General features: G+C 41.9%; 1 protein-coding gene across 4 annotated transcripts in view; it reads left to right on the top strand.

Annotated features, from left to right (window-relative positions):
- Positions 1–22,465, top strand: part of kcnab1a (potassium voltage-gated channel subfamily A regulatory beta subunit 1a) — a 74,682-nt gene that overhangs the window by 9,088 nt on the left and 43,129 nt on the right. For 3 of the 4 annotated variants that reach the window (XM_042339376.1, XM_007888836.2, XM_007888827.2), the window contains exon 1: positions 18,235–18,729. The exons of the other annotated variant lie outside the window; for it this stretch is intronic. In XM_042339376.1, coding sequence (XP_042195310.1) covers positions 18,509–18,729 — 221 coding nt within the window. In that variant the 5' untranslated portion in view covers positions 18,235–18,508. Of the gene's footprint in view, positions 1–18,234; positions 18,730–22,465 lie in introns of those variants that run through there. 4 annotated transcript variants of the gene reach the window in all.

Here is a 22,465-nt window from a genome sequence, read left to right as displayed (position 1 = left end):
TTTACTTTTTTGCAGCTTCACAAAGAAAATCCTATTGTTGGTACGTTTGGGTTTTAGTGCTCCATTATTGAGGAAGAAACAGGGGATAATCCCCCAAAAACAAGAAAAACAATAAGAATTTGGTCACTCAACCCACGGCTGTTTGTGGGACGCTGCTGTGCGCAATTGGCTGCCGTGTTTTGCCCACAAATATACAGTCAATTCACTTTACAGCATATTCTGTGAAGCGCTTTGAGACGTCCAGAAGGTGTGATGTGGCGCTTCGGCAAATGCAAGGATTATTATTATTATTGATTTATTGGACTATCTATGATCCGGTTGGGTGTCCTCAATAGTCTTGTATGTTTCTTTCACAATTTAAAGGGCCTTAATCATAAAGTGCTGATAGAAGTCCTACCACACGGAAGACAGTACCTGGATGGTGCTCCTTAAAGAAACATTTACAGAGCACCATTGAAACAGATTGAATTTTTATTTTCTAAATGTCCCCATGAATGCTGATGGACGCACGAGTCAAGCTAAGTCAATAATCAGACCATTCGAGCACAACAGAAGTGTTTGTAATCAGCAACTTACTTATGCAGACAGTAACACGATTCACATGTACCTGGTTCCCTAATAGGTGTTGACATTAGTGTCCAAGCTAATAGTGAACATGGAATCAGTGGGGCCCTGGGGCACTGAATTCTCAGCCATCTGCGTGCACACATTTTTATATAATGTCACAGATAGACTTGCAACCATGCATAAACCCAGAATTTGGGGGGCCAGACTCCAGAGTGAATGGAATAATAATGCACATTAGTTGTGCATGTGAAACGTGCATGCATTCAAGGACATTGAGCCATCTGTGACGGTAGTGTGGGGAGGTGGAATAGATTCTTGCATGGAAAAATCTCTAGTCTCTTGGATTAATGACTGGGTTCCAGTGTGTGTGGGGGCGGAGGGTGTAGGAGAGTCCTAACTGACACTCTTGCCTATAACCAGGATATTTTAAGTGTCAGCCTGGTGCAGTTGGTAGCACTCTTGCCTCGGAGTCAGAAGACTGTGGGTTCAAGTCCCACATTGAAACTTTGAACTTAGTCTAAACTGATGCTCCAATACAGGGTTGTGGGGATCACTGCCTTATTGGACCTGCCATCTTTTTCATGAGACGTTAATACCTGTTTAAATGATCATTAAAGATCCCATTGGCACTATCTGAAAAAAACAAGAGAGTTTCTCTGGTGTCCAGGCCAACAATTCCCCAGATAAAATTGGTTGTTTACTCGATGGTTGTGTCTAGGACTTGGCTGTGTGTATGTTGACTGCTGGTTTTACCCACAAAATACACAGTCCCTATACTTTACACGGTATCTATCCTCTGAATTGCTTTCAGACATTCTCCCGACTTGAAAGGTGCTTTATTACGGTGCTCTATCTGACTTCAAGATCCTCACCCTTGTATTCAAATCCCTCCACTCCTCTGTACCTCCCGACCTCTCTGACCTCCTCTCTCCTCAAAACAGTACCTGTTGCCTTCGATCCTCCGGGTCTGGCCTCCTCTTCGTCCCCCGAGTGCTCCGCTCCACCCTCGGCAGCTGTGCCTTCAGCCACTATGCCCCGAGGCTCTGGAATTCCCTTCCTCACTCCCTTCGCCTCGCCCCCTCTCTTCCTATTTTCAGGTCTCTGCTGAAGACCCTTCTCTTCAACTGTGCCTTTGGTCACCTCCCCTTGGCTCGGCCCTGGGATCCGTTACTGTGAAGCGCTCTGAGACGCTGTCCGGCGTGGAGGGCGCTATATAGATCCAAGTTGTTGTTGTTAAATGCAAGTCTTATCATAAGATTGTTGTAGGCAAATGCAATGATGGTAAGGATCTCTATTCAGTGTTTTTTTCCCCAATTTTCTCCAGAACAAGGGAAATTGATTCAGATTGTTGATGTTGATTTTTTTTTAAAATGTCGTGTTTCGAACTATAAAAATGGCCAACTTCCAGGTGGTAGGGACATCATTTCCTGTACCCTGTGACGCGCAGGAAGTGATTTTAGAGACACTGTGGTTGTCTCACTGAATAGTCGCCTGTATTTTGAATGTGAAATAGATTCTTGGTTCTGCAAATAATTTCTGAAAGAAAAACCCTTAAACATCTGTTAGCCAAACCAACAGGCATCAACTGACATTAGTTTTATAGAGCAAAAAGTCCTGCTTTTATCATAAATCACCTTGCTCTTTGCTGCGATTCACTGTGAGAAATGTTTAACATTTTGACTGAGTTATAACCATATAAAATTATAATCTGCGCGTCTAAGAGAGTGCCTCAACACGTCGTCAAAACTTCCCAAGTTGGCAGCCAATTTGTTCAGAGTGATGTTTAGGTTCAAGTCAGACGAGTGTGTGCTCTCACAGTGCAGAAGTCTGGGAATTCAAGTGGGGCGGCCGGGGGGGGATGGGGAGGGGAGGATTGGAATGGGTTTGCATCACTTTATGACCACGAATGAAACATTCGGACATGGGAAACAGCGTAACCCGTACCTCCCATTGGTCTGTCTTATTCCCATCGCACAGGAACAAGTCGCTTCGGAATTGTACCAGGAGGGATTTAGAATAATAATAAAAAAATAAGGTCAGTGAACCTGGCAAGAGTTCTCTGTTCATCCAACACAAGAGAACTCTGGCCCAGTTTACCCATTGCATAGAGCGAGAGAGAGGAAAAAAAACACTCATGCCTATGGCATATGTAAAGCAGTCAAACATAACTAAATGGCCTGATAGTATCTTGAGCAAAAAAAATCTGTTGCGAAATTAACATTCCTTTGCTGGGAAGCAAGGCAGTTCAACGCGCTGAATCCAAGCTGGAAATTCTCTTCTTCTGTTCATGAAGTTCGGTCCCTTCCCGAGCCTGGGGCTGTTAGGATCCACAAATACACCGTTTGGATTCACACTTGGCATCATGTACTTGTACAAAGGCACTTGCAATGACATCCCTAACCCAAGAAGATCCTCGCCCAGAGTCAACCCCACCAACAGCAAGAGCACGACGCCAGACCTGGCTCCTAAAGGGCATCTTCCTGCTCCTCGCCTGGGCTTCCAGCACAATGGCATCCTGGAACAGAAGAAGCTGGAACAGTTTCTTCAGGTGCATGCGTTGTCTCTGCAGGAGACTGTCACCGTACAGACAGGAATGCTGTACAGGTTAGAATCCAATATTTGCTGTCTGGTCAATGTACTCCGCATGATTGATCTCAGTGGGGCTTTGGTGGCCCCTTTCCTGTTCTCTTTGTTACTTGTGTGGGTGTGTGTGTCATTGCCTTAGAGCATCCTCCCAACATGAAAGGCACTGTACAAATGTAATATTGTGTGTGTAGGTGTGTGTGAACTGTTTGGATTGATAAGCATCAGGAGTTGGCACGTGCCATCGCTTCTCATGGGAACACCACTGTCTATGGTTACCGTGCCGTCTTCCTATTGATCACGCACATTTGATTTGGTTTAGCTGGTTTGGTTGATTTACTCTCATCCACTGTGAAGTAAGTCGATGTGCTTTGATGGTAGTCTTCACAGCTGGCTTGTCAGAACTGCGAATCATCCGATCACCGCTCAGTCTGTTTTTTAAAAAAAAAGTTTAATTATCCATATTCATTTTGCCTACACAATATACAGTCAATTTATTTTATGGTATATTCTGCGAAGCGCTTTGAGATGGTCTCAAAGACGTGATAAGGAGCTATATCAAATGCAAGGATCATTATTACGATTATTTCATTTGGTTTAAACTTCTTGATATTGGGTTTTTTAATGGAAAAAAAACACCCTCATGCTTGGAATAGAACATTTGTGATCCATTGTACCATTGATGATTCTTTTTCGATATGATTTCAGGCAAAAATCTTTCTATTTTCCCTCCGCTCAAAAATCACTAAAGTTTATTTCAACCTGAAACAAGAGCGGCCGCTGAGGGGGAATGTTGTATTTTCTTTATGTCGGCTCTCTACCCCCTGGCACTCACCTGCCACCAGCAAAGCAGCTTTACTTCGGGTAAATTGTCAGAAAAATTTTGACCGTGAGAGGAATTGCATTTCTAGCCCGGACAGACTGCAAAGCGAGTTATGTGATTGTACATTTAAGGACGTTGTAAATACATTTACAAGCTGTGAAAGCTTCTGTAAAAGCCCGGCAATTGCCGATTGTTAGGCTTAGATTATTTATTCTGGAATTTGTATTTTGCAGTTATTCAGGGTCTCGCAGGTCTGAAGAGATTCTCCACTGTGTTTCAGCAAAGTTTCCTTAAGTCTTTCCTTGCTTTTTTTTTCATCTCTTGCTCCAAGTTGGATAATGATATAATAATAATAATAATCCTTTAATTTGATACGGCGCCTTATCGCGGCTTCGAGACGTCTCAAAGCGCTTCACAGAATATAATGTAAAGTGAATTGACTGTATTTTGTGTGAGAAACACGGCAGCCAATTCCGCACAGCAACTTGAGTGACCAAATTATTATTATTGTTTTGGAAGGGATTATTACCCCCGGAAAAGCGATGCACCGATCGACTAACAACCGGGTTACTGTTAGTTAAACAGAGACGTGTGTGTGGAGTAAGGAAACTTGCCCAACGTTTGTCCTGTCCGCGAATCAATCCCAGGTCCTCTCGCTTGTGAGGCAAGTGCTCTAACCATTAAGCGACAGGAAGGACATTTATTTATCGAGAAGCAAAGTATCAAATATTTAACGTTGATGAGATGACGTGTTTATTGCTGCATTGTCGAGGGTATCAGGTACCATGAAAGTGACACAACGAGCCTTCGGGACAAAAGCCATTTTCAAACACATGATTGCGGCTAATTATAGCGGCTCGAACAGAATTTGGACTTGTTGAATTTTTAGACTCGCACGTTAAACAAACAAGATAATTCTTTGCCAATTGAAAGGACTTTAATATTTAGATGCGGCCCGTAATAAAGGCGTCTGTGGCAGAAGCAGATTAATTATTCCATTATGCAAGACAACTTATGAGACTTTAATGAGTCCACCTGCCTTCCTTTGTGAAAAATTGATTTGGTTTCCGCGCTGAATTAATAAAAAGCACTTAACACCAGACTCATAGCTGTAGTTAATTTTAGATAAACACAACCGAACTCAGTCCTTTTGTGAAAGTGTTTTGTCGTTCCTTTGTCCAGCCTGCACACAAGAACTGTTTTGATGTTTTCGCTCATGAATACTGGAAGAGAAGTTCCTGCATACTGGTGTTGCATTTATCTTTGCAATACAATAACCCTTCCCCTCCCAGCGCCGGCTGCTTTGCTTCATTGCCCAACCGACCAGCCCCTGGCGAGGTCCAGGTGTAATTTTATATTCATTTGCAAATTAATTCACGTGAAAAAAGATCTCAATGCAGAAACTCAACACTAAATCGTCCAGTTTTAAAATAACAATAACCTAATCCTTACATTTGATTCCGTGCCTTTCATGTCGGGAGGATGTCTCGAAGTGCTTCACAGGATTTACGGTTAAGTGTAGTGACTGGGTGTTTCGTATGTGAATGTGGCAATCAATTTGCGTGACTATCCTCCTTGGCGGGAAAGGTAAGTAGTGAAGAAGTAGCAGTGAAGGATTGACGATGCAGAGATAACACGATGATGTTATGCATCAATTAGTACGAGTGCTTTGAGATGGTCATCATACCAGTGAGGGGCTCTAAGTTGTACATTCTGTTTCATGAGTGTGCAACAGCTGGGAAGTAACTGAGTCCAGTTAGTGTGGTCCACGGTAGTGCATTTCTCTGTGCTGTGCTGAGTTCTGACTGATTAATACAGGACTCAGAAACCACGTCCAGCTTATTGTTCCCCCTGTGCTGAGGCAACTAAGTGACGCAATTAGAGATCGAGTACAATACTTCCCATACATTAGTCCAATGTCAACTGGGTTTGCTGAGAATTCAACTGGTTCTTAATTCCCCCCCAGGGAATTGTTGCAAAACCTACTTTGTCCCAAATTATTTCTGAACCAACTCGATTATCCCACAGTATGTTATCTGTGGTGTTACAATTCCTCTTGTACTCTTAACAATGTGAGGTCTCCTTTGGAATTGTAGTTACTGGGGCTCTTTTGTTGAGGATGCAGTCTATGAGTCTGCATCTATTCTATTCAGCAAACTGTTTAATCCCTTCAAAAATAATTTTTTTAAAAAATAATAATTTGGTCACTCAATCCAAGACTGTTTGTGGCTCACTCACTGGTGTGCGGAATTGGCTGCCGCGTTTCGCCCACAAAATATACAGTCAATTCACTTTATAGTGTATTCTGTGAAGTGCTTTGAGACGTCTCGAAGACCTGATGAGGCGCTGTAACCAATGTGAGGATTATTATTGTCAGAAATACTTGCAGCAAATCTGATTTTGCAGCTGTAGTGCAAAGAGGTGGTTAGAACACGTTTTTCAAATTAATGCCACTCTTGGGCAGTCTCCTGTTATTAACTCGCATCGACTGACAACCAGATTGTGCCTGCCTGCCATATCTACTGGGATCCCTAACAGCTCTCAGTGGCACAGGAGGTTTTCTTTGTGACAGACTGGAGACTGCGACGGAGCTCAGTAATAGAGAAACGGTATTTTAACACTCCTGCTGCCAAGACGTCTTTGTTTTTTTTAAATAACTCATGTGGCTGAAATTTAATTATTTATTCCCTCCACCCCAACTCGGCGATCAGTGATCAAGGGGGAGTTTGTAACCCACTGTGGGACATCACAGCAGGTTATCCCTGTTCAACACTAATCTGGCACATTACAGATGCATCGATTTCAACTTGAACTTTCCCTTGTTGCATTTTTAAAGTTGGAGATCAGTTGCACAAAATGATGATAACAATAATTCTTGCATTTGATATAGTGACATTACATCATTGAGATGTCTCAAAGCACTTCACGGAATATTTTGTAAAATCGATTGACTGTGTATCTTGTGGACGAAACGCAGCAGCCAATGTGCACAGCAGTGTCCCACAAACAGTCGTGGATTGAGTAATTTTTTTTTAGTGATTATTGTCGCTAAATATAGATACATATACATGTCTATTATTAAAATTATCACTTACTGCTAGGTAGACAGAGGCGTGTGGAGTAAGGAAATTTGTCTAAGGTTTCGCCCTAAGGTCACGCAGGGATGCTTTAAGTGCTCATCCAACAAAGGACTGTGTAGAGTGTTGGTTAGAGAGAGTTAAAGAGAGAGAGAGAGAGCGCAGCGTGAGTGCTCTTTAACATGATGACATGTAACATTAAAACTCTGACAGTAATAGCCATGAGGGGTAATCTCATTATATGATACCATTTTACGGCACTAGTGTGTAGGAATAGTGAGTCGCTAGAGATAACCTGAGACCAGCTGCAAACAGCGCAATGTAATATCTGGAGAAAAGTACTGTATGCATCTCAATACAGAATAGACTCCATTACTCTATGACCCAGTCCTCCTGAGCTCATTGTGAAATCCACTTCACTTCATATTTTATTTACAAAACATCCTTACAGCAGAAAATAAAAGAGAAAATTAAAATAATAATAATCTATTCACTCAATCCATGACTGTTTGTGGGACACTGCTGAGCGCAATTGACTGCCGCGTTTCGCCCACAAAATATACAGTCACTACACTTTGCAGTACATTCTGTGAAGTGCTTTGAGACGTCTCGAAGACGTGATAAGGCGCTATAACAAATGCAAGGATTATTATTTCCATTGTAAGTTGGCTTTTTTCTTGTGAAATATTTAATTTGCCTTTGTGAGAATACGTACTGCAATCATCAACTTGTCGAGAGGAGATCGACCTCAGAGCGAGAGAGAAAAGGTGAACATGTAGATAATTAGATTTAACTACATGACTTATGGAATGGAATACAAGTACAATGGATTTATCCAAAAGTGCAGCGCTGGGAAATGGTGTCATAAAATGCAAGAGAGAATTAGATAGCTACTTGCCAAAGAAACCCATATCAATAAAGTGAGACAATGTATGAGTTTTGTTTTTCCTTTGGAATCAACCAAATCCTCTGGTGGAATCTCTGTTGCTGATCCGATCACTTTGGCAGGAGTCAGCTCTCTCTCTATCTCTCTCTTTCTCGCACACACATAACTCCGTGTTTACATATAGAGTAGGTGAGATTTCACTGCCTGAAATGGCACGTCAGCCGATAGAGGATTTGGTAAACCACAGGTCACTCATCTCAAGGAATTGATTGTTAGCAAGTATGTTATTTTTATTTAACTTGTTGTTGAGAGCGATTTTTTTTAAAAAAAATTTTTTTATGGGCAGCCAAGTGTCTGGCTCGTGTGGAAACCCATCACCGCGCTTAAGAGTATCCAAATCCAAGCTGAGTTGAGGTACAGATCAGTCATGATCTAAAAGAATGGCTCGAGGGGCTGAATGCCTCCTCCTGTTTCTATGTTTCTAAAGCATTCGTTGCCTTCGTATATGACAGAAAGAAGGAACATTCCATCTGATGTGATTTTTCCCAATCATTATTTTGGCGAAAGTACAGCAATTGATGGAATGGATTAACTCTGGCGGCATTGTTCTATATGGTTTTAATGAATCGAGAGTATGGAGAAGAAAGTCACTGTGGAGAATAAGATTTTCATTTGGTATCAAAGTCACTGTAAAGGCACAATGTTCTGCCTAGAATCTTGCATTACCAACCAAGCAGAAAATCTATTAAACCTGTGATTAAAGGCTAGATGATTTCAATTAAGGCCAATAAAAATGTTGCCTTGCCTCTATATGAAGCATGAAATAATAAGGTGTCTCTAAATTGATTTATTCCTCCCCTTATACGAGAGAGTGCCGAGTTGTAGACCTGCAGTTCACCTGATCCATAGAAATGTGCTGCCATTTGTAAAGCTATTGTGTTTTATTTCACCATGAAGATGCTAAAGTCATGAAGGGGGGTGGGGGTTAGGAATTGTAAGCAAGTTCAATTCTCATTGACTAGATGTCGTATTAAATTGTATCATATAGCACACTGTAAAAACATTAACTTGTTGGGACTTGCACCACTCCACTCAATCAGCTACCTGGCGCAAGACAGGTTAATGTCGACACCTGTGTATTAAGGAATTATTTCAGAATACTCCCGGGGCCCAAATCTGCAGCTTATATGGACCTGTAAGACTATTTTGTTTTACAATTGAAGGACGCGCAGAAAATGTTGGAAATGTTTTGATTTGGCAGCTGGTTCCTTTTATGAAAACCAGTTTGCACAACGAAAACTGAATTTAAGTACTTCCCTCAGCTCCGTGAAGTCTTCAGATTTAAGTCCGAATGGTCTTGTGGCTGAGACTGGGTAGAATTTCAGCTCCTTAGTAAGTAGCTGCATAGGACGTAGGGCTACATTTTACATTATGAAGAATCCAGGAGAAACATGAGCAATTCTGAGGGAATCCAGCAGAAGGAGCTATCTGCTAAGAATACTATTTACCCGAACCATTCACTGTCCTGTCAGTCTAATCCTGTGGCAATGGTGAATGCACACTGCTTGTGTTTTGTAGAAAATGTTTTTTGCTTCATTGCAATTGCCAGAGCCGGACTGAATGCTCATACAGAAAGGAAAATTGTTTACCACAATAATAAACATGAATCATTTCATTTTGATGAAGAAATGTGAGGCATTTAACAAGCATTATTCCACATCGCCTTAGGTTTTTTCTCTATCTTTAATAATAATAATCCTTGCATTTGGTAGAGTGCCTTATCTTTCTGCACATTTCTCTACGCTTTCGCATAGTGTCTGCTAAAGTTGCTACGACTTTCTCTGTGATTAATTGCACATCTCTCTGTATCTCAACAAATGTCTAGTGCAGCTCTAACGTAAGGCTTTACTTCTTCTCTTGCCCCCCCTTCTCTCCCCCGCACTGGAGTCCTACAGACCTGGGTTAACCTAATGAGTGGTACTCTTTGGCAGATCTCTTTGTCTGAATAACTGTGACTAATAATCGTGCTGTTTTACAGGCTGATTACAGAAGCCTCTCTAATAATCACTTCACACAACCCAATGCTTCCATTACATTAACATAATGAGTAGCAGAGACTGAGGAGTCAAATTCCACAGCATATGGTCACTGCTCTTTACAGTAATCCTGTGAAGTGCTTTGCAGTGTCTCTACGATTCGATCAAGTGCTGTATTAAACTTGAGGATTATTTATGTTTCTCTCTTTTTGTAACACTTTGGGTTTGGTAAAGAAATATTTGAGCGGCATGACTGTACGTGGAGCCTGGCATGCAGTGACTAGCTTTCCTTAAACATTTCCTTCATTCAAAATGAAACCATGATAAATATAATATCTGTATTATCCTCACAGAGCGACTGCCACAAACCCTTTTGAAGAGTGTGGTCTGTTAATAAATAATAACTCCTATATGTTCTTCTACAGAGGCTCCAACACATCCTTGCCTCTCACTGTAAAATTAACGAGAATCCTCTTCTGTGACTGGAACCCTCTTTACTAACGTGCTGTTTAACTGGAACATCCTAAAACGCTTCACAGACTATACTGTAGAGTGAATCTGCATGCAGCAACAAGAGAAAAATTCTAGAAAGAAAAATTGAATTAATATGTGCGTGTGCAATTCACGTGGCATTAATATCACTCTGAGAGCAAATCCCCTCCACTCTGCTGGTATATCTGTAGCCCTGTTCTCTAGTGATAAGACAGCCAACAATACATGACATTGTCCTTTGCGGAAGATTATCTGAACAGAGACTAAAAAAGCAGCAAATATTCCAAACTCTACGTTTCACATCAATCACAACCAAACTGCTTTACTTTGCATCGTTATGGAGGCAGATTAAAGCACGAAGATTTAAAAACAAGCAACTGAATCTTGGTCATTGCTTCCAGTTTAACCAAATTCTCTTTCATTATAGAAACAAGTTGCCCTGCGGAGCAAATTAAAGTGCATGTCTTTTTAAACCAAATGCTTTCAGGCCAGTGCATTAACCAACTAAGTATCTGAGCGTAACTCAAGGTCACAAGATTGGGTTTGGATGAAAAAGGCCCATTAGCCCAACTGATCTCATTCTTCCATAACATCCACCCTTTCTGTTCTCCCATTACAGCATCCGGTCACTTTAAAAATGGCCCGGCCTTCCTGACAAATGGCACATGACGGCTCATTATCAATTTACAGTGTATCCTGTGAAGCGCTATGAGATGTCTCGAAGATGTGACAAGGCGCTGTATCAAATGCAAGGATTATTGTTATTTATTATACATTTCACCAACATTGATTAAAGGCACTTGGGACACGTACAGAGCATCAAAGTCAGGTGTTTGGCGTTTTTTCAGCCCTGATTGACAGCAAATGTCGAAGTATAAAGCTGCTACACCCACAACAGTATAAACACAAATTAAAATTCATCGCAGTTGCCTCCTTGGCATTTTAAAATAGCCTGCATTATGACATTTTTTGATCAGCACCAGTATGTAAACCGCTTCACTCTAGACAGTGTTGTGTTGTTTTGAAATGACATCAGTTATTATACAATCAGGTTATTCCAATTTCAGTGAAGAAACAGGAATTCAATCTAATACTAAGAAAAAAGTAAAGTGCATTCCTTCGTTACTTAGATATACACATCATTACCTAAATTATACATTGCATAAACACTATTTGAGGAATTTTAATAGCATAATCGATGAAGAGGTAATGATTCATTCACTGGTCCAGTCAACAACAAAGCAAATTGTATCAAGAAGAATAAATTGGAATTGAAATAATCTCTGTGCTTAAGTGCCTTTGATTAATCTGCGGTTTTGAAGCATATGGTGCAAAGCTACATTCTGCGCAAGAGAGAGAGAGAGAGTGAAAGATATGCTGGGGAAATGCATGCAAATTGAACCGCTTGTAATTGAAATGTTGGATGTGTTTCACAGCGGCGTGCAGTAATAGCACCTGCTCCCTGGGCACCAGGAACATTTTCACTCTTTCCCCCTGGCTTGGAGGTCAGACTCCGCCGCTGTCAAGCGCTCCACAAAGCTATCCTGCTTGAAGGGTGCTGTGTAAATGCAGGTTGTTGTTGTTGGATTATACAATGAGGAGATTTTCCTTGCACTATCCCTTTCCTTGAAAATCCATTGGAAATATGTGTTGCTCCCCCCCCCCCACCCCACCCACCCACAAATAAAATCAGATATTGACTTCATGGCTGCTAGTGCAAATTGTCTGGTGCGTTCACCAATAAAATACACAGTCACTACACTTTACAGTATGACCTGTAAAGCACTTTGAGATGTTCACCTGACATGAAAAGTGCTAATATCAAACATAAGTATTAATACACTATGTTATAGATATTCTATGCTACAGATACGGAACATAGGATGACCATCATTTTAAAGAGGGAAAAGGAAACGCGAGTTTCTGCCGTTTTCCCTATTCCCTCTCCTCCCAGCTTCTATTTTTGAGTTAATTCTAAATCTGTCGTGAATCTACCTTTGTCTATAACGGAATGCTTTTCCTCTAGGAGAAGGTTCAGAGGAGAATCAGTGACAAAAATGTCTAGGAATAATTTAAGGTATTCCGGTTTCTGTCACTATCACTTTTACCAGCCGCCAGAATGCTAATAATTGTGGCGTGTTTAACCGTGGTGTCTCCACAGTGTTACAATGTGCATAGCAGGGGGGGAAAATCAATATAGAATACCTTTTGACAGACCCCCATTGAAGTAGGTTGATTACTTACAACGAATGTCTGGCATGATAAGAAAATAATGGGAGCTAGCTGATGCCAACTAGTTGCTCTAGAATTTGTTTTATTATCCAAGTACAAAAGAGGGTGAGAGAGAGAGAGAGAACTAACGGTTTCATTACTCCCTTTTGATTTCTTCAAATAGACTGTGTAATCCTAGATTTCTTTCATTTTCCACCAATTTGTTCCCTTGTTTTCTGGAGTTGCTGGGAAAAGTCAGTAGGTAATAGTCACTTTGCTGTCCCCAATGACTGTAGAGTCCACAACAACAACAGCTTGGATTTATATAGCGCCCTCCACGCCGGACGACGTCTCAAAGTGCTTCACAGTAACGAATCCCGGGGCCGAACCGGGCGGATGGGGGGGAGGGGGGAGGGAAGGTGACCAAAGGCGCTGTGAAAAGAAAGGTCTTCAGCCGAGACCTGAAAATGGGAAGGGAGGGAGCGAGACGAAGGGAGCAATAGTCAGTGGTCCAAGCAGTGAGCAATAGTCAGCAGGTTGTAATGGCCACAAAGGGGCTTTGCATTGTACTCGTCCATATTAAGCACTGGTGTGACAGGTCCTGCCTATATATATTTATATATATTACATATTGGGGATAATGCCACAAGTAGAAAGTTCCTTGTCTTATGTATATGATGTGTAATGGATAGATATTTGTTAGGTCAGGGTATCAAGGGACACGGGCCAAAGGTGGGTAATTGCCTTGAAGTACAGATCAGCCTTGGTCTTATAGAATGGCGGAACAGGCTCAAGGGGCTGAATGGCCTACTCCTGTTTCTATGTTTGTAATGATCTAACAGATATTCACAAATATCTAGATCCAGACTGTTCAACTCAGCGACCTCTGAAACCTGGGGTGGGTGGGCACAGGCATGACAATTGGATGCTGTGCATGTCTTCTGCTGTATGTTGGCTGGCAAACAACCATTTTATTTCTTTCCCAAGAACTATTAATCTGTTTTGTATCGAGTTCATGGTTAATTAATGCAGCCAGCACAGTATCTGTCCAGGTAGGACCAGGGAGGACCGCCAGAGCGACCCAAGGCTTTGGCATCCTTGTTTGAAGATGTGTGTAAAACTCCCAAGTAGAACTGAGCACCCAGCCAGGTTGGTCAACCATCAACAGTGGCTTGGATTGATTGGGGACCTGCCTGGCTCTATCACCCGTCAATTCAGCCCCAGGGAGATCCTCATGTTCTCTTTCCTCCATTCCCAGAAAGATATAGTGCTTCACTTTTATCAATCTCGAAATACTGACTGAGCCCATTGGGATTCAAACTCCGAACCTTCTCTCCTACATCTGCTGCTCAACCAACTAATCTATTCAGGATAGTGAGAGGTCTTGTTTAAAATATCATTTGGGGATTTGGCATTTTTTCTTGGATTTTTTTGCAATCTTCTGGAAGGTTGCCATGACATCATTTCATGCCTAACGTAACAGGTACACAACTCGTGTCACTTCCGGCACAAGAAGTGAGGCCCCTGTTGATCTTACGACCCGGGACGTCAGCCGGTTTTGTAGATCGGAACGATTTTTAATAAATAAATCTCTTTTACTTAAAATTTCGCAATTTGGAGAAAATTGGAAAACACTTCACTGAGGCCAACAAAGATCCAAAACATGTAATTGTTAGCCACCTTTTACCTGCTTAGAATATATCAATAGGCGTTCAAACATTTTCCAAGTTTTATGTTTAAAGCTGTGAAGATCTTAGCTGTTCGTGTATCTGATGTGCTTCCTCTTATGTACTGTGACAAGGCTGAACTTAGTGAGCTCTAAGTCCTGCAGGCAGCTTACATTTTTATTTTTCAGTGTGCTCATGACCCACGAAAATTAGTGCCATTAATTGTATATTTTTATACAGTGGCTGAACAATTCTTTTTTGACCCTAGGGCAAAAAGGTATTAATAAGGATAGTAATACTGTGCCTAGGAAGCTATCATCTGTAATTTATACATCTTACTGCCAAGATTAAAAATTAGCACAAATTAAAATGATCAGAAAGAAATCTTCGGTGCTTCCAAAAAAAAATCTTCTGAATTTAATTAGATGCCTACGACAACAACTTGCATTTGTATAGTGCCCATCATGTCGTGTTAACGTCTCAGAAAGTGTAGCAGTTTGATTGCCCTGGCGAATCATGCTTCAGGAGTGTTCTTGATCAAACCCTTTAACCTCTTTAGGCAATAATCTTGGGTTTAATGAAAGCACTTTGAGGCCAACCTCCTGTGGTGATTCAGTGACCTGTTCAGCCTTTCGCTCCAAAGCTAACAAGATTTTACAGGAAACTTGCGGTCACCTTAACTTTGCGGCATCAGTTGGACCATGCTGATACGTCAGCATTCAAAATTGTATGAATATAGTAATAATAATCCTTGCATTTGACATGGCATCCCCTCAAATCAGGAGGACGTTTCAAAGCACTGCCCTTTGACTACAGAGTGAGTGGTTGTGTATTTTGTAGCTGAATAATAGTAATAATCCTTGTATTTGATAGAGCGCCTTATCACTTCTTCGAGACGTCTCAAAACGCTTCACAGAATATACAGTAAAGTGAATTGACTGTATATTTTGTGGGCGAAACGAGGCAGCCAATTGCGCACAGCAGCGTCCCACAAACAGTGGTGGATTGAATGACCCCAATTTTTTTGGGGATGGGATTATTATCCCTGGAAAAGCGATCTGCCAATCAACTAACAACTGGGTTACACTACTTACTACCAGGTGAACAGAACAGAGGCGTGTGGAGTAAGGAAACTTGCCCAACATTTCGCCCTGCCCGGGAATCGAACCCAGGTGCTCTCGCTTGCGAGGTGAGTGCTCTAACTACTGAGCTCCATGAATGAACCAGCAGCAAATTTGCGCACAACACAGAGATGCCCAACAAACAGCCATTCTATATCGCTTGAGTGTTTATTTATTTCCAGCTCAACATTCCAATTGTTGCTTTTTCTTAACTGAGGCTGCGTTTCCCTTAGTATCGAGCTGGACTCTGATTTACATCGACTCAGTCCGGCCACCCCAGGGTGCAAACGAGATAGTCAAGATTGGTTGTAAGCAGCCCGACGGTCAAAATCAGCGAATTCTCGCTGCAAATAGTGTTAATATTTAGTAATATTTCACAAACGGAAAAATCCTCTGTTGGGCAAAGAAGCTGCAATGTCTGTGCAGATCGCAGCTCTCTGACCGGCCAGTGCTACACTCCTGGCTCGGTCGATGGACAAGTCAGGGCTGAGTTACAGTAATTTGACTTGGTTACATTGAGATGGTAAGGCCATGGGGAAAGGAGGTGGGGGAGCAGAGAGGAGAAAGAGAGATGCCACATAAATCTTGAGGTATAAATAACCAGGTATAAATTGCACTGACCTAAGAAATAATAAAAATATTTTTTAAAAGATGATGTTTTGGCAGAGTGAGTGAGTGACATTCTGAGAAGCAATTAATGTACTGTACAGGGATTACTGTGTTAGCCTTAATGTCCTCCAGCTGTATCTGCATGAAATACTGCTTAAGCACGCTAGAGATCACTTGAGTGCATTGGAAGGGTAAAGTAAACGCTCAAGGACTGTATTTGTATCTCTGTAGAATAACCCTTCCGCTCAATACTACGGTAAAGGGAGGTTTGCTGTATGCAGTGTGAGGATGTTTTGCTGCTGATGATATCAGTTTGACGATTGAATTAGTGGTCGTCATTATTGTAATAATCCTTGCATTTGATATAGCACCTTTTCTCTTTGGGGCATCTCAAAGCGCTTCAGAGAATATGCTGTAAAGTGAATAAACTGTAAATTGTGTGGGCAAAAAGCGGCAGCCAATTGCGCACAGCAGCGTCCCACAAACAATCACAGATTGACCGGGTTCTGAAATAAACTGTATTACAGGAGGTTGGAAAGCAATAGAAAAACACATTGCACACAGCCCAAAGCAGGCTTCCAATAACCTTGTTTAAGTTGTTAACAGCAGAAGATATATTAAGATCAGTAAGATCAGGAAAAAGGTTTATAGAACATCAGGCAACCTGAAATGCGTTAAATGGATTTTTCACAACCTGAGAATTATTGGCCAGGAAACCTAATGCTCTTACTGAGGAAAATGCTGTGAAGGATTGGGTGGGACGTTGTCCACACAGTCAAACCTGTGATCCCCACTATTCAGCAACCACCTGCTGTCAACAACCCCCTGGAACTGTACAAAGCTTTCCCCGAGAGATGGTCTGAGGGAGTGATGATCAGTGATGCCTGTGGAAGGAGAAGGTTGAATGGCTATTTCTGTCATATGTTTTGTTAGATTCCAAGGCTCTTAAGAGTTAAACCTTGAGATGGGCTCTTTCATTTATTCGTCTCTTTGCCTCGTAATTATCGGATTATCAGTGCTCTCGGCAGATGTTAAGAGGGTTCATGTTGTTTTATAGTAGAAGTTTGGATTACTGGGGCACTGCGCTGTGATTTCTAAAAATAAACAGCTGTTAATCGTGGTTTGTTTTTGTTCCTCTCAGCATTACAAAAGCACTAAATGTGTTTCAGACAAACGCATGGCATTCCAGTTATAAACATCTCCTGTGTTCATGTGTTTGGGTGGTTTCACAGTCACTCCACATTACTGTATATTCCATGAAGCGCTTTGAGACGTCTCAAAGATGTGATCAGGAGCTCTATTATCAAAAGCAAGGATGGTGATTATTATTATTATTATGTACAAATATTTTCCCAGCAAACTTCAAACGAAGATTAAAAATTGATAGGAAATCTCTGGTGCACGAAAGCTGCTAATGTCAGCACACACTGACACTGAGCCCAGAGCTATCTGTGCTTATTTACCCCCCCCGTGAAGATGCACTCCTGCCAAGACATTCTGACTATGTTAAGCTTTTAAAACCTTTTGATACTTTCTCAATGCCTGAGGTTTAAAGCGATGGGAGGCAGTTGAATGGGTCTCAGTAAATCTTCATCTGTCCTCTGTGAGACATAGTGTTCAAACCACTGTCTTCTATTTGGGAACTCCGTTCTTTTGACAGTACGCTTGTGCCAGGGGTGCGCTTATGTGCGTGTTTGAGGGGGTTGGTGGAGAGGGTAAGTGGGGTGGGGGGGGGAGGCAAAGAATTCAGCTCATTGCATCTCCCTCCATGTGGTTCATTTCTAAGGGTTTCCAAAAAGGTGTGTCAGCTGAGCCCTGACCAGGATTCTGTCTGTCTGTCTGTGTGTGTGTCTGCAAAACCCACTGTTTTTCACAAACCGTTCAAAATATGAAACCACTTCAGTAGTAACGGTGGGGGGCGGGAGGGTTGGGGGTGGGTGGGGGGGAGAGAGGATGTAGGAGGAGCTCGATCACATCATGCAGATCTACCGGTAACAAAAGATGCAGCCGGAGCTGTGCTTCTAACAACCTGGGAGAATCCAGACTGCAGCACATCAAAGCGCTCGCTCAGCCTCGCTTTCCTCAAAGAGTTCGTCAAAATTCACTGCAGATTTGGAGCAACAGAGAAAGCTGCAAGTGGTGGTGGTGGTGGGGGTGGGGGGGGGTGGGGGGGAAGTTTAATGTCACGCTAGGCGTTTCGACATTGTCCCATGGACACGGTGCTATTGATTATATACTGCATCAGTCACTGCTTGATTCAGTGGCACTTATCTGTTACTGAATACAATAGCACCTCAAGGACCTATAGGATGTGATGCTTTGCTGTCTGTGTGGATTAAGGCAGCGTTTCCCTGGCTGTCCTGATTGTGTGTTAGCAGTGCAAAAAAAGCTGGATTTGTGGACCGAGGTGCGGCTTGTGACAAGCAAACAAAAAAAATGCAAGTCTCAATAGCTTGCACCGAACATAACTTGAAGCCACGGAATGGTGATGACCGGCACCTCAGCAAGCAGAATTCCAGCAGCCCCAACTTGGGGAATGGGGCTCGGGCGAAATTCCGCACGGTGGCAATCATTGCTCGGAGCCTGGGCCACTTCATGCCTCAACATCACATCTCTTTGAAGGAGTCGACGGCCAAACAGACGGGGATGAAATATAGGTACGAGATGCGTCTCAGGCTCCGCCACATAGCAATGGGGATGGGGTGGGATCAGGTCAAAGAATGGTTGGAGGGTTAAAGCAACAATGGCAAAGCTATTCTATTCACAGGGAAAAATTACCCTTGATTTAGGAACACAACTGTACAGGGTGACCAAAGAGTCGTGATACCATTACAACGTCTAATAAGTCTTAAAGAAATTGTGATATTTTTGTTTTATTTTAGATAAAAATTGTGTGCTGGCAAGTGCAAAAAAAGCTGGATTTGTGGACTGAGGTTCGGATTGTGATAAGCAATCACAATCTTTTTTCTCACCCTGCACAAATCCTGGGACCTCGGACGAGGTGCTTCATTCACTGTTTTGTGGGAAGGATGTAACATTAGGAATGTGGGGGTTTGTGGGGCTGGTAAAGTAGCTTATAACTTTGTGCAGTAAATGAAGCTAAAATGCTTGTGTTTTTGTGTGTGTTTTTGTTCAGAGGTTTTACAGCTGAAGAAAGGCTTATGACAAAAAAAATGTTCTCCAGCAGAAAGACCTGAAAGTGCAAAAGATTAGCTTTCCTCAGTGTCCGGCTCAGTGGGAAGAGAAGGGAAGGGATTTAGTGTACAGTACAGTGCTGTCATTGCAGTGTGTGCATGGATCAGAATCAGTGCCAGGATTGTGTTTTGCAAAATACAATTTTAACAAACTATTTTGCAGTATCTGAGACGCTCTGAGACGCTTCCCTGCGTGGAGGGCACTATATAACTGCATGTTGTTGTTATATCTGTCTGAGGTCTCTCTATTAAGATTGCGAGTAATTTCAATCACAGTCTAGTCCGGGGTTTGCTCTGCACTGCGCTGCACTGCATTATCGGAGGTGCCGTCCTTCAAATGAAAATTTAAACCGAGGTCCCGTGGCACTACTAGAAAAAGAGAAAGGAGTTTCTCTCTCTCTCACTGTCCTGGCCAACAAGCCCCCAGATAAAATTGGTCCACTCACTTCATGACTTGTTTGTGAGGCATCGTTACATGAAAATTGTCTGTCCCGTTCACCTACAAATTACATAATCGCTCCTTTACAGTAAATATAGTATATTATTATAAATTCCGTGAACTGTTTGAGTTGACTCGATGACGTGATAAGGCACTTTTATCAAATGCAAGGACTATTATATACAGTACTACAAAACATAATACATCAAAGGTTTTATGTATGCAAAGGACTTATCCAGTCAAGACCAACGTCGAAAAGACCTTAGATTTCTGTTCATTTGGATGCCTACATTTTGAAGTGAGCTAAGGTATTTCATGTATCACTCTTTCAAAGAAAAGTTTCCATGAACTCTTGAGCGTGGGAAATGTAAATATCCCCCATTCTGCTTATCAATCATTTTCTACAATCAATCTTTTTTGATCGCTTCCTCTCTCCACCTCTTGCAGCTTTCCTTAACCTGAATTCACTGCAGACTTTTCCCCTCAATTTCTAGATTGAGCCCATTTAGTTTAAACTCACTTTGAATGTCGGACTTCTAAATTAATTAGACAGTTGCTTGCGGTTAGTGAATTTTTATCAACGACTTCAGAATTATCTTGTTAATCTGGTCAATAATGAATGAGCAGAGAGGTCTGTGAGTTCCTCAGGGTTCCCTAGTTAGAGATGATGCATTAAGGCTTGATCAAGGATGTTCTTGAATAGACCTGAGTGCAGTCTCTACCCACCACCCTCACCCCGCCGCGAAGCTCTGTAATTTATGACTATGAACCACCATGAATGACCTAAGTATTTTGTCAAACGTTTCCAAGCACAGTATCTGTGCCATGAAGTGACCAAAAGCCGAATTCTATAGCCCAGGAGTGCGCAGAGTTATTGTGTCAACCCAGCTCAGTTGGTAGCACTCTCGCCTCTGAGTCAGAAGGTTGCAGGGTTCAAGCTCCACATTGGCACTCGGAACTCGTACACTCCAGACGAAAACACTCCCAGCGCAGTTCTGAGGGTATGTTACATTGGTGGAGATGCCGTCCTTCGGATGAGATGATAAAACCGAGGTTCCGTCTGCCTATTAAAACGGTCATTTAAGATCCTGTGGTACTAGTCGAAAAGGGAAAGGAGTTTCTCCTGGTGTCCTGACCAACAATCCCCCAAATAACATTGGTCATTCATTTCATAGCTGTTTGGGAATGCTGCTGTGGGTTTGCCCACAAACAACAGTCACTCAACTTTACAGTAGGTCCTGTAAAGTGCTTTGTGACATTCTCCTGATGTGAAAGCACTCTGGGACACTACCCTGGGTGAGGAGCACTATCTTAATGTAAGTTGTCGTTGATGGAATTTAAGGATTATTATAATTTTCTGGCACAGTATCTAACTTGTTCCAGTCGAGGCATTGGGGAGAGGAGCATAACTTCTGTACTGACAGAGAACTTGGTACAGAATAGCAGAAATCACCAGCGTTTAAAAAACTCTGACTGAGCAGGTTTTGAATCACCCGATGTGGCTGTTTTGCTTAAAACACAAATTAATAATGTATAAGCACATATAATCAGTAACTGGACCGATCAATGGCACATTGTATCTGCAGCATGTGTGCTATTTGTTTTGTAAAAATGCCACGTATGTCATTTCCACTTTCATTTTCCTTGCTTCATCCAAATTATTGCATTGATTCAAACCTGTTTCTTTCGAGTATCTCTCTGAGCACTGAAGTCTCGTGTGCCCTTGATCGAAGACGCAACCCAAGCTGCCCTTTAAATAACGCTGTTGACGCAGAAACAATTTATTGCGTTCAGCGCATTTGTCTTTATTTAGACAATTCAACATCACAGGATATCCTTCTGTTGATCAGTAACAAGAGACTGTTCTCTGCTTTCTACAGGGTGACTAAAAAGTCATGATAACTACCCTATTGTCTAAAATGAATATATATCGTTGTTTCTTTCAGACTTATCAGACATTATAATGGGATCACAATGTTTTGGATGACCCTGTACGTTGCTTGGGATGAGATCGAAAGCATGTTGGTTGTACGACTTGTGTTCTGAAGTGGGTTCATGCATCAGAGTGTTTTTATCAATTCACGAACCCGCACAGCGACAGGACTTTAATTGCATGTGTAGGGGATGACTAATGAAATAATTTAAGAGAACTGAAAATAAATGTAAGCATAACTGAGCACATTTTTCCAGCTGTCACTGAAATTAGCAGCGGCAGTGAAGTGTGACTTGTGCCATCGCAGGGTATTATTGCTCAGGTCCTTAAATAATTTTGGGGTTTACATCATTAAAAGGGGGTGTGTGGGAGGGGGAGGGGAGAGGGAGAGATTAGTTTTTATTCTGTTCTGACAGCGATGTTACCATACAAACCTTTTCAAGCATATTAAAGCACGTATTTCTCTGAGGTCCATCTAAGTACAGGTGTGAGCTGGAATATACAATAATAGTAATAGTTATTATACAAATATATTAACACAGACCACTTCCATGATGAATAGGGCACATGTTACAGCCTATGATTTCTGGTACGGTCATTAGGATCCAGTCCAGAAAGTAATAAACTCGGTGGATGGGTGGGAGGTGGTAATTATCCTTTCAAAAAACATATATATTTGAAAAAAATGTGGTCACTCAATCCACGACTGTTTGTGGGACGCTGCTGTGCGCAGTTGGCTGCCGCGTTTCATCCACAAAATATACAGTCAGTTCACTTTACAGTGTGTTCTATGAAGCGCTTTGAGACATCTCAAATGCATTGCATGA

Source organism: Callorhinchus milii, unplaced genomic scaffold (assembly GCF_018977255.1).
Source record: "Callorhinchus milii isolate IMCB2004 unplaced genomic scaffold, IMCB_Cmil_1.0 Scaffold11, whole genome shotgun sequence".
Classification (NCBI taxonomy): Eukaryota; Metazoa; Chordata; class Chondrichthyes; order Chimaeriformes; family Callorhinchidae; genus Callorhinchus; species Callorhinchus milii.
Note: the sequence above shows the minus strand (reverse complement) of the source record. Positions and strands in the feature narration are given on the sequence as shown.